This window comes from Apaloderma vittatum, unplaced genomic scaffold (genome assembly GCF_000703405.1).
Source record: "Apaloderma vittatum isolate BGI_N311 unplaced genomic scaffold, ASM70340v1 scaffold7127, whole genome shotgun sequence".
Taxonomy (NCBI): Eukaryota; Metazoa; Chordata; class Aves; order Trogoniformes; family Trogonidae; genus Apaloderma; species Apaloderma vittatum.
The window spans coordinates 32,311-45,654 of record NW_009726633.1 but is presented as its reverse complement, the minus strand read 5'-3'; the positions used below and the strand labels follow the sequence as shown (position 1 = coordinate 45,654).

Here is a 13,344-nt window from a genome sequence, read left to right as displayed (position 1 = left end):
GCTACCAAGCTGGTAAAGGGTTTGGAACATCTGTCCTGTGAGGAACAGCTGAGAGATCTGGGGCTGTTTAGCCTGGAGAAGAGGAGATTGAGGGGAGACCGTCTCACTCTCTAGAACAACCTGAAAGGAGGTTGTAGTGAGGCAGGGGTTGGTCTTTTCTCCCCAGTGACGAGTGATAGGATGAGGGGAAATGACCTTAAGTGGTGCCAGGGAGGTTCAGGTTGGATATTAGGAAGAATTTCTTTACTGAGAGGGTTGTCAGCCATTGGCACAGGCTGCCCAGGGAGGGGGTTGAGTCACCCTCCTTGGGGGGGTTTAAGTGAAGGGGAGATGTTGCCTTGAAGGACATAGTTTAGTGGTGTTGATAGGGCTAGGAAAAGGTTGGACTTGAAGGTCTCTTCAGCTAAAACTCTTCTATGTTCTATGATTCTACGCTGATGAAATATATACAGTGCCTTCAGAAAATGTGTTTGGGGAGCATCCGAGCCCAAGATGCTAAATTTGTAGCTAAAGTATTTGGAGTAGTTCATGGTTTGTACTACAGCGCTTGCTTCCTGTACTATTATCGAATCAGAAACAATGCTAACTATTTTATTACACTTGTCTGTAATATTTGTTTTTAGTAGACTCAATTTATGCTATGTGCCTATACATCCTGTTTCTTTGGTGTGCGATGAATGACGAAAAACATAAAATGTTTGGTGGTAGAGGTCTTGTGGAAGTACAGCTGTGTCTCCAGTTTCAATATAGGGATGATGTTCAAAAATCCTTAGGAGCATTCAGGGCATGAGAAGAAACCCTGAATGGTGAATATGTGATGTACTTTTTCTGCTGTGGTCCTTTTTTCTTTTACACTACCTGTGTTGCCTATGTTAGATTCCAGTTAATTTGAGTGATGTATTTGAAATGCTCAGAAACACAGGGAGGAGGAAGGTACAGAAAGGTGTTTGCAAACAACTTTGTTAGTGAAGCTTAATATTCTACTGTTTGTCAGCTGTGCTAGCAATTTGTGTATGTGTACCCAGCCCGGACTAATTGCACAGTAAAATTCTCTGGCTGAATTCACTGTTGAGTATACATCAATTCTTCACACTCTTAAGTGTATTTTAAGCTGTTAGTAAATCACACAGTTGAGTGCTTCTGCCTTGCTTGACTCAGATACGCTGAGTACAGGATGGTGGCTTGAAGTTGCTTGAATTCTTCAGCATTTGAGTGTGGAGTTACTTTTTCATTGCTGATTTTAAAGAACTGGGCTGTTTTCAGAAAAAGTAACAGAATCTTATTGGACAAGAAACCTTTTTGGAAAAAAAAGTGTTTTCAGTCTTGGGACTATCTGCTTCACCTACCTCTTCTACCTTTGCCAGGCAGAATATAGTGTCTTGCAGCTGTCTTTCCTAATGCTTCAGATCCAGGCTGTTGTTTATGATCCAAGAAAAAGCTACATTAAATTAATGTTCTCACTTTCTTATATGCTAACATGGTACTTGGCTAGATAGCTTGGTCTTACAGCCAGAGCAGATAAGTTGCCAAGCTCTTGAGGAGTTAGTGTCTCTTATTACTGCAAAAAGCATATTGTGGTACTGGTGGAGCACTAATTTATTTTAAAAATGGTTGGAAAACGTGGGTGGGGAAGTTTATTGGAAAGAATATGGAGAGGGGAAAAAGCCTGCTGCAGTAAATTGGTCACTTCTGGGAGTCCTTGATGATGAAGGAAATAGGGGGTTTTAATCACAACTGGATAGAGGAGGAGGCTCTATCAAGAAGTGTAATTTCTGGAAAAGGTAAGCATCAAGGTGAGAGAAGCAGTGGTGCACTTCTCACTCCCTGGAGTTTTAATAAAGAATGATACAGTGTCATTGTGAAGTATAATATCTACTGTTTTCTAACTTACTATATAGAAATGGTTCTCAGCAGGACTTGTAGTTTTCTGAATTCAGGTAACTGCTAGAAAGACCTTTGTTTTGTCTTCTAATGTAGCAAAGTGCTTATTCTGAATATAGCCTGCTGATTTAGTATTCATAGCAATGCTTGGTTTTTGTAATATATAATGAACCTTTGTGTTTTTAGGCAATCCCCACCCAGCAGAGATTAAAAGGCCACTTTGCTGCAGGGGTTAGGACCCTGCCTTTTTCAGCTGAATACTTGGTTGAAATCAACAAAGTCTTGCTGGCCATGGCTGATGTTGAACTGCTGCTGAATGCACCCGAGCTAAATACTGGCATCTATGATGATTTTTCAACTCAGGAAGATGCATTGAAGGTACTGCACATTTAAGTGTTTATATTCAGAAGGGGAGAGGGGAATAGCAGAAGAAAAAAGACTGTCTTAGTGACTGTATAGCTGTATTGTGTTTTTGCTCAGTATATACTGATTGCTGTGCACTGAAAATTAAATAAATTAGTTTTCTGGGTAATTTTTCTTTCTATGCAGAAGCTAGAAACAAAGTGCAGGAGTAGGGAGGTTGAGGGAGAAGGATTTAACTTCTTTTGTCAGGGAAACTGTGGTGGTTTTCATCATATAGTCTACATAATGTGTAGAGAAATGCTAAAGCCAATCTCCTTTTGTTCCTGCTTTGCCTCATTAATACAACTGCTGTTCTCTGTGTTATGTGAAAACAATTTATGTGGGAAGAGGGAGAAAGGGAGATTCTTGACTTAGTTATGAAGCTGTGTAGCTTTGTATGGAGAAAATGGTACTTGTGCTGTTTAGGAAGGCATCAATACGTGCTCAGTTTTAAGCTCGCACAGGTTTTACCTGTGTGGTTAGTGATGAGGAAGTATCACAGTATGCTAGGGATTGGAAGGGACCTCAAAAGATCATCTAGTCCAATCCCCCTGCCAGAGCAGGAACACCTAGATGATGTTACACAGGAAGGCGTCTGGGTGGGTTTTGAATGTCTCCAGAGAAGGAGACTCCACCACCTCCCTGGGCAGCCTGTGCCAGTGCTCTGTCACCCTCACTAAGAAGAAATTTCTTCTCAAATTTAAGTGGAACCTCCTGTGTTCCAGCTTGATTCCATTACCCCTTGTCATGTCATTGTTTGCCACCGAGAAGAGCCTGGCTCCATCGTTGTGACACTCCTCCTTTATATATTTATAAACGCTAATAAAGTCACCTCTTAGTCTCCTCTTCTCCAAACTAAAGAGACCCAGCTCCTTCAGCCTTTCCTCCTAAGGGAGATGTTCCACTCCCTTCATCATCTCCGTGGCTCTGCACTGGATTCTCTCAAGAAGTTCCCTGTCCTTCTTGAGCTGAGGGGCCCAGAACTGGACACAATATTCTAGATGTGGTCTCACCAGGGCAGAGTAGAGAGGAAGGAAGGGTTAAGGTTTTGCTTCATTCCAAAAGGTTATGAAGAAAGTATGTCTGAAAATATTGAATCCTGCTGTCGAATGTTTTGAATATGTAGGAGTCTGAGTCGGGGAAGCATGATTGGGTCCATGTGTCCTTATATTTGAGGTAGTCAGGCTTTTCCTCTTACAAAGAGCTAGAGCAGCTGCTATACAAGTCCTTTAAAAGCTTTTCAGAATTTTAGTCCACTTTTCCAACCTGCTTTTCTTTATTCTATGTACATGCTTTCATTTTTCATATTTATTTTTTGGCAAAGTTTTCAAAAGCAAATAGGGGAGTGGTGCCAACCTTTGTCAGAGTGGATAACTTCTGTTTTGTTGATGAGATTCTCTTGTCCCTGTTTACTCTGCTTCTGTGCTCCTTGAGGTACAATTAGGAGTGTTTGTATTAAGATGGGTTTAAAATGCTTCATTTTGGTGTAAGTCCTTAGAAATTTTGTTATATTCTAAGGATATTTTTCAAAAGAAGCAATTAGCAGAGGACAGAATTTTCAGAAGTGATAATGTTTTAAATTTAACAAGATAAGTAAATTTCATGGTTTGTATAGACTGTTTGTGCTCTGAATACCAAGGCAGTCTTACAACAGCGCCTGGTTTAAAGGTATTTTCACGTAGTAGTTCAATGACATTTGAGATAGATTGCTTTAGTTTTCTAATTTAAATCTAAAACTTTTATGTGGCTTATGCTTTTGTAGTTCTGTACGTATGGAAGGTTAGGTGAAGCATAATAAAGTCACATTTTGTGGCTCATTTTTTTTACATGAGGAAGGAGTATGTACAGTGCCTTCATGACACACAGACATTTTTGGTTAGTAATGAAGATACTGCTTTTCTGAGAAGTGTGGTGTGCCCCTTTACCTCAGGAACAGATGGGATATATCAAGTATTTCATCCTCTTCATAAAAAAACAAGGACACACGCTTAAAATGGTGTGATCGACTATGCAGTTCAGTTGCTAAAACTGATTTAACCTGTAAACTGCGGAAGAGATTACTTTTTGGTCTTCTAAAATATTGTTATTATTAATTTTCCTGCTGGTGCTGACTTTATCAATAACTTGTGTCATTACTCTGCTTGCAGAACATAAAAGATATTTTGGATAAACTTGGGGATCAGATTGCAGTTATACATGACAAACAGCCTGATGTTATATTAGAAGCATCTGGACCTGAGGCAATACAAATAGGAGATGCACTAACGCAGTTGAATGCAGAATGGGACAGAGTTAATAGAATGTACAATGATCGTAAGTGGTAAGTCAAGGATATTTGAGTTGTGTGACCACGTGGCAAATACTGTATGTACTTAAATGTAGGCATTTTACAAATGTGCCCTAATGGTGAAGATAAAGAGTTTTGGAGTAATAAGCTTTAATATGTTAATATTATACAGTTATTCCCATAATTATTGAATGCTGAAACAGCATGCAAATTGTTGTTTGGGTGCTTTTATCAAGCTGATTGTTTCTACTTCGTAAAATAGAATGTTTTGTTTATAAAGCATAAAATTTTTGTTTTGTAAAGGTATTGCAAAATGAAGCTGTAAAAGAAAAATTTTAAATAGGACATCATTTAACAGAGAATTCAAGGCTCCTTTTGAAGGGAGGGAAGGAGTCTGAAAGGGTGGAGTCTTTGCAACAATCATGTGCTGTATTTTAAATAATCTTTGTTGTGGGTAATTGGAGAGGTGAACATTTTAGAAAAAATTGTGGTTGAGAGAACAAAAGAATGTTGAAATCAGTGCTTAAGAAAAATGTATTTCCTATTTACTTTCCGCAAATATAAATTAGTTGTAATTTCACTTATGCAGGAAAAAAAAAAAGTAGAAGGTGGTATTAAGTGAAACTAAGGTTTAATTTCTCCTCACCCCTTACAGAAGATACTTGAAGATGAAAATGCCATGTTACCTGAATCAACTTTGTTTAAAACCAAACTCAATTATTTTCCAAGTTTGACCAAGTGGCATTTTATGTTTGAATTGGTGAAAGTATGAAAGTACATGTTCACAAAGCTACCACTGAGCAAAGAGCCATAGACACAGAGGTTACTGCTGTGCAAAAACCCCCGACCTTAATGACTGAACTTTATTTTGTAAAACTTAAAATTAAATGTGAAGACTAATACTGTAGTTATCTTGCTTTTATGCTATTTGCTTTTTAATGGTGGTATAAGATAATGGTTAATGCAGAAGTTTTGTAGAGCATAAAGTAATGTCTAGCCATGTTCACTTGGTTTGTAGCACCAGAAATCTGATATCGGCTTAGGCTATTCTATGATTTTGAAGAGATGGTTTTAGGAAGAGTGTATATTACATAAGCTGGTGTTTTAAACTCTCTTCAGAGCACTACTGTGTGTATAGGAATATCAAAAATGGTCGGTGGCATTGTCTAAGCAGAGACTTCCAGAAGTTTTGGGCCACTGCATCAGTGAAGCGTCAACAGAAAAACTGAGCAGGCAATGTTGTTTCACTGTGTTTTAATCTGAAAACAAATAATGGTGCCAGCTAGGTACTGCTTTCTATGCTTTTGCTGGCTGACCATGGTCACACATTGTACCCGAAGACAACTGCTCCAGTATCTGGTGTCCATGTGTATTTATACGCCTGCAGTTATTTTGCTGTCTTTATAGGTGTGACGTGCACAAAGCTTCAGTTATGCCTTTTTTCCTCCTTGTAACTTAATTGAAAAGCTTTAACTAGTATTATCCTTCTGCAACTACGAGTACAATTTTATTTACTGCTCAGATTTGATTTCAGTAAGTAGCCAGGGTTAACCAGAAACCTAGTCTTCCCATTGAAAATAGTGTATCAAAGAGTAAGTTCAATGTTTGTAATTAGCTGGCAACATGCAAGGGATTACCTCCTCAGTTAGTTCACTGAATACAAATTAATCTTGAACTTCATAAATTTTGTAAAGCTTTGCATCTTAATGACAATAATATTGGGCATGATTTTCATACAAAAGGGACTACCAGACTAGCAATTTAAGTTCATATATTCAGGAAGCTCCATGCCATTTAAGTGCTGCAATTTATACTTTGATTAATGAACACAATATTAATAACAATATTAACATGCTTTTTGAGGGGCATTGTTATTTTTTATACCTTTCTCTTACTAAGAAGAGTTTTTAAATGAAGTGTATTCTTGCTTTTTCTAGTATTGCCCTAAGTATAAGCAAGAAGGCAAAAAGACTCTATTTCCTTAATAATCTTTGGGTTTTTTTCTATTTCTGGAGTGGGTGGAGGTTTTGACAGAATTAGGAGAAACAGCATTTGAAGTCTGTGGCGAAAGATTGATTTAGTTTTCAGAAGCAGTAATGATTTTGTGATTGAGTGCCAGCTAAGTAGTTAAACCTTTGATAAAAGCTCCGATGTATCCAAGCACAAGTTGAATTAAACTTCTAAGTGTTCAACTAAATCCAGTTGACTTCAATTTGACTCGAACATATGTGTAAAATATGTGTGTATATGGGTTTAGTGCTTTGTTGAGCTGTTTGTAACAGTGCTGGTTTGCCACTTCTACTCCCTCTGCCATGGACTTAACCCCAGTGCTAAAAGTGTTGATGACTTGGGAACCAGCTGTGGTTTGGAAGCACGTGGTTCCTGCAAAGGAGGCAAGGAGCAGCCAAATCTCGGTGCTGTAGTTACAGGACTTTGGTGCTTTTATCTTTCGCCTGAGGCAGTACTGAAGCAGCAGCATGGGCATCTGGCTCAAAACTGGAGTGAAACTTCATCCCGTTGCTCACAATACTGGTGGAACTGTAGGCTCACAACAGAAATGGCAGAACTTAAAGCTTTGTGTCTCAAATTGTTCCCCTCTAAAGTTTTAAGTTCTGGATTCTGAAAGAGTTGTGTGTTAAAACTCCACCCAAAACTTTCATTTTGAAGGAAGCCAATAAAATGTTCAAGTGCTCAGAATATCTCATTAAACGTGAAATGAGATACTATTGTGAGACAATGTGTTCAATTAAACTAAAATATACCTGAGAAATAAAAGGAGTTTGACAGTTGGGGTCATTCTGTGGTTGGTCCTAGTGTATTGAGTTGAGGTGTGTGCAGGAAGCTGAAATGATAGAAGTAGGAGGTAAGGTCAGAAAAATCTAGGTAGAGATATTTACGACTTTCTTTGTACTGGAATTGACTGACATGAATAATAACAACAATAGCAACAAAAGAAGCGCTATATGTGCCAAGAAATAGGGATGTCTTGATAAAAATGAGACATAATTTTGATGAAAATAATCTTGCTAGTACCTCTATGATTATTTAATTTAGTTAGTGGAAAAAATAAATGCAATGTTAGCTCTTTAAAGTTTGCTTTCAGATATCTTTGTTGTACTGCTTATTTCTGTATGTAAGCAATAACCCTGAAGTCTTTGGAATTGTTTAAGACAAAAATAATGTGCTGTAGATGATCTTTCCTCTGTCATATTAGAGGGTGCTCTGGTTAACAGAAGACTTGGTCTCCTATGTCTTTAAAGATGACAGTTTTTATTAGTTTGGAATGGGATATTATCCAGTCTGTTAGTGTTAATAGAGATTTCATGTTGATTCTCCTGTGTCCTTGGAGACATCTGTCCTGTTTGCTTTGTAGAGTTAACAATCAAAAAATAGAAAGCTAACCTCTCTCTGTGCCTTTCTAACATGGTTTTATTATTTTAACATCCATGGGCTGTTTCTGTTAGTTTGTTAACATAGTAGAACTCTCATCATAGTTAAAAACAACCTTCTGACCTTCCACCTTCAGCCTGTTCCATACTAGAAGATGTTGCCCTTCAAGTCAAGCTACATGAATTTGAGGATGCAGGGAAGATGATGAGGATGATAATAATGAAATGCCTGGATAATTGTTGTGTGAAAATATTGTATAAGACCTACTTATGAGGGCCCACTGGTAGTGCAATCAGTTCTATATAATCAGACTCACCTTCACTTATTAAATTTCCAGGCACCAGTACCCCATGGTTTATGAATTTAAAAAACAGTCTGAGCAATTAATCATGTTTCATGTTGCAGACTCTGATATCTGAACTGTTCTATAATAAAGAAGATAAAAGAGTTCTGCAGACCAATTTGATGGAGCTAATCCATCTTTATTTTTAAGTGATAGAAACATAAGTTCGCTTAGGACTGCCCTTTTTACCTTCAGCTGGAAGTTAATGACAGTCTGTGCTGTTGGCTTTTACCAGCTGCTACTACGTCAGGAAGCATTCGGTACTGGGTCTTGGTTAAGCAGGCTGTGTGTTAGCCTCTCTGTTTCACAAGGCGAGTTCCTACTTGCTGGAGTAGGAGTCCTAGCCTTCTAATTGAAACAGTTTGGATGGTTTTTCAACACTTTGTTTTCAAACAGTTGCTTTGACAGAGCGATTGAGGTGTGGAGGCAGTTCCACTGCGATCTCAATGACCTCTCCCACTGGCTAACAGAAGCTGAAGCGTTACTGGCCGATGCCCGTGGTCCAGACGGCAGCCTGGAGCTGCAGACAGCTAGGCTGCATCAGCAGGTAGGTGTGGTTTGGGCAGAAGATGAGCAAGCTGGAAGAGAAGTGTAGACTTTTGTTTAAAAGTCTAGTTTTCTATATAGACACAGAGTTGTGAAATGAGGCTGTGCAATTGCACTTTAAAGTGGCAACTCTTAGAACATTTTTCTCAACTGCAGTTTAAAATGGTTCTTGGGAAAGAGCTCAACTCCTGCTTAGAGTATGGGGTGTTATGATGACTTTCAGCATGGATAGATTTGAGATAACTGGATAAATCAAATGTTGGCATAACTTTTGTTCGTTTATAAGTTTTGTTGCAGCTTTAAAAATATGCTAATCAGCTAAGAAATCTGATGTATTATTTTACTTACTTTCTACTCATCGTTAAAAAAGATATAATTGACCATTGTTGGGCTCCATTTTTTTAACCTAATGACTATGCAAGATCTTGCCTTATATAAGCAATCTAGAAAAAGAGAAGATTCCAGTTACAGATGTCTTAGGTTTATTGTTTTGAACTTCAGTTCTAGAATTCAATTCCTTTATGTCCCTCTAGCTTATCACTGTGAAAGAGCAGACTTTTCTGTTAGCTAAACTACTTCCTGTTAAATAAGGAGAAAAAAGCATAACTTGAAAGATCATTTTTTTGTTGTCACATTGTGTGTTGACTTCCTCACACCCCCACCCCACCCCCCCCACCGTTTTGGGAATAATGGTTATCCAAGATTTAGGTGTGTGTTACAAAAGAAATGTATGTTCTACCTGACTTATTGCAAAGAAATTTTTACTACCGATGTAGTAAAAATGTATTTTTAGTGATTAGGGATATTTGAAGGTTTGATCCTGACATCTTCTGACTTCCTTTAGTTTCATGGATTTTCTGTGATGTCTGGGGACCCTTGGTAGCACAGCCATAATTAAATAATAATAAAATACTGTTAAGTTACAAAGAGTCAAGGGCATAGGTTGTGAAAAGAACTGGTTAAAAAGAAGTCATACCATCTATTAGCACTACTAGAAAGTGCTATATGTTCAGAGGAAAGGAATCAAACACTGATGACTTAAGTGAATTCTTGTGATCCTAAGAGGTATTTGGTAGCCTGTTCCATGTCATTATCTTTTTATGAGGCTCATTAGAAAATTGAACTAGATTCAACAACAGACTCTTAATAACTTTAATCAACAGCATCCAATATTAAGAAAGATGGCCTTAAGTGCCTGTTTTAGTAAAATAATATGCACCCAGGATTCATTCTGCATATTATGAGCCACAGATCAAAGTCACTTCAGGTCAGTAGTAAAATTCTGGTTGGCTTTTATGTTTCTGACAGGAACTTGAAGAGGGAGTAAGCAGCCATCAGAGCAGTGTTTCAGCATTGAACAGAACTGGGGAAGGGATCATACAGAAACTGTCTGCTACAGATGGGAGCTTCCTCCAGGAGAAGCTGGGAGGACTGAATAGACGCTGGAAAGCAATCACCGCAGAGGTCATGGATAGACAGCAGAGGTAATAGGTTAAGGAGAAATTTGGATGCTTGACCAGATCTGATGAGAAGAATCTCATTCAGAATAGTCTGGGAGAGGTACTGCATCCTATTGCATGCTGTCATTAATCTGAATTTTCCTGATGTTCAGACCTCCGTGTTTTGAACTGTCTTCTAGGAACCAATTAATCATAAATGTACCTGCAATTGACTGCTTAGTGAGTCTGTATTTAATACAACCCACCAAATGACAACCACAAGCATTATTTTCTTACATTTTTCCTTTGGTTTTAAAATAGTCGTTGCTGAGCCAGACTTTTTTTAGGAAGGAATGCTCAGCTGCTTTCTGTAGTTGAAACTGAACTGTAAGTACATTACCTTGATATCTGTTTTTGCATTGTCAAAGGTAACACTAATTAAAACACTTGTATTGTTCTTAAATTTTCAGACCTTTAGTTCTGTGTTTGCAATGATTTAATCCATTTGACTAGGTATTTTCTGAACAGAATGAAAATCTATTTTGAAATAGCATGAAATATACTTCAAAAATTGAAGAGCAAGGTTGTCTGACATAAATATACTAATTTTCAGTGTATCTGGAAATATAAAGTTCCTCCATTCTTACTACTAAAAAATGTATAAGGATGAATCTCTGGAAGTAATAGTTACTTTTGGAGGCTAATTGTATAATTATGTTTCTAAGATCTCTTGATACATCTAGAAATATAAGCATTTTCTTCTTAGTTATTTAGTTTGAGAAGTTCCGTTACAGCTTTGTGTGATTTAGCGGATTTTTCCCTTGGAGAATGTAGGGATGTTTCTAATACTTCACTAACAGTGGCCTTGTAGTGGCTTACAGTGATTAGGCCTGAAGGTGTTGTCATTACTGTCACTTAGACATAATGTTTTCTACAGGCCTTTAAAAGTTTATTTTTGTGACTTTGAGATGAAATTTATCCAATTTTAAGGTGGTAGTATTAATTTGCAAGTATCTTGCATTTTAACAATAAGGATAGAATCCTCTGAATACCAAAATGAATCCTTTAAAATGCTCCAACCACTGAAAAACACGTGATTGTGTTGCATCAGAAATAATGTAGGACTCGTATGCTCTGTTCACTCCAGAAATGCATGTTGAATTTTTTTTTTTCTTTTCCTTTTTAAGGATAAAAGGAGAGAATCAGCAGCTAATAGAGTACAGAAAGAAGCTTGATGAGCTACGTTGCTGGTTGGAAAATGTAGAAAACGCTCTGGACACAAGATTTATGTTCAACCATGAAGAAAACTTGCAAGAATTACAGGTAAGATCCATTAGTGTATATATGTATATGCATGTATGTCTTGTGCAAAACATCACAACGGCTTTTTGGGACGGGAATGTTCACCTTATAAAGAGCCGAAGAAATATTATGGTTGTGTGAGACTATTTTGTGAGATTACTTACGTAGGCAAGATGCATCTTGTAATGAAGTTGAGTTGACTTGATAACTACGTTAGCTCGCCAGAAGATGGTGGCTGTGTATCAGAAGGTGAGAAATATACATGCTACTAATAAAATTCAAGAAGTGGGATTTCACTGGAGAAGATATCCACAGTCAACTTGATAATTGCCAGAACTTCAGCGAAAAAAAAATAATAACTTTAAAATGGTAAATAAGCACCATTGTCTCGTTTACTGGGCAGCTTTAATATTTTGTCACACATATAAGATTTTCTTTAACTTGCATTTTATACCGTAAGGGGTTTGGTCATTTCAAGTAAGTTGTAGAGGGTTTTTTTTGTGTCTAGTTTTGAAAATAAAATATCATTGTTTTCTGATGTGTGAAAGGGAATGTTTCTGGAATCCTAAAAGAGTGGAAGGAGTAGTCAGTCAATCCAACAAACTTTCTTGCTCATTATTTAAAAATGAGGAATTTAAAAAAAAAACCCCAAAAAACCAGACAAGTTCTGTTAAACCAAATCAGGTGGAAAGGCTTGACCTTCCAGCATATTTGTATAAATGATGTAAAGTAGTTGCAATTGTGTTTGCCTAAACAAATTGTGACAGTTGGGGGTGTGCTCTCTGACTATCATGAAAATTTAGGGGTTTTTGTTGATTGTAGATGCTGGAAGTGAAAGGTAAAACTGGAATAAGGAGGGAAAGAACAGAATTTGCTAGAGAAACACTGGTAGGGAATTTTTAAGTACTAATTTGGCCGTATGAAAGTAGGAACACGTACACAATTTTGGTTATGTATATTAAGGAGAGATGAGCTTTCCCTAGAACATATACAGAGTAGGATCATTGGGCTCTTCAGGAGAGTGAAGAGCTCATCTACCAGGAAACTCTTCTGGAGTGGCTTCCAGTTAAAAAGAATATAAAATGTTTAAAAAAATTTCTTATAAGGTAGACCCTTGAAAATTTAGAAAAAACACTATTTGGTGTATTGTTTTCTTGTAGCAAGGTACTCTGTGCAGCGATCTCCCTTCCACGCCTGTGTTCCTGTCACTTTACTTTGCAGACCTCCTATAACACCTGAGTAGCAGAGATTAGTATAAATATTGGGTTGGATAAATATAATGTGTACTTGCTATTGGAATTTTTTTATTCTAGATGGAATTTGTGATTCCTGCTCCACAGCGCTTATAATCTGTGGACAAATGGTAAATGATAACACAGTTCATTTAAAGTCAGTGGGAACAAGCAGAAGCTTTATTTTTTTCCAAGTGTTTGACCTGCATTTTCATGTTTAAAGAGAAAGAAGGCTGTGGGAGGTTGATCAAAATGAAGTTGTAAGGTTATGTTTAGGTTTTAAATACCTTTAGAGTACACATCCTTAAGAGTAAAGTAACCTGTAGTGATCTACCGTGTACTTTCATAATGCATGTCAGGAGTGGGCCTTCAGTTTTTAAATCTCTTGCAAGAAGAATGCAGCAACAACTGGCAATGTGTTTCCTTTTGGATACACATGGCACATCCGGAGTTAATCAAACAGAAGTATCTTGTGAGACAAGAATCAGTGTGCATGCTCTGAAGCTGTATAGGTAACTTGAC

General features: G+C 37.5%; 1 protein-coding gene across 1 annotated transcript in view; it reads left to right on the top strand.

Annotated features, from left to right (window-relative positions):
* LOC104276896 (utrophin-like) overlaps positions 1–13,344 on the top strand; it is a gene marked incomplete at its 3' end in the record, with an annotated part of 91,981 nt that overhangs the window by 62,656 nt on the left and 15,981 nt on the right. The window contains 5 exon segments of the mRNA XM_009873361.1: positions 2,068–2,259; positions 4,431–4,603; positions 8,700–8,850; positions 10,158–10,333; positions 11,476–11,611. Coding sequence (XP_009871663.1) covers positions 2,068–2,259; positions 4,431–4,603; positions 8,700–8,850; positions 10,158–10,333; positions 11,476–11,611 — 828 coding nt within the window.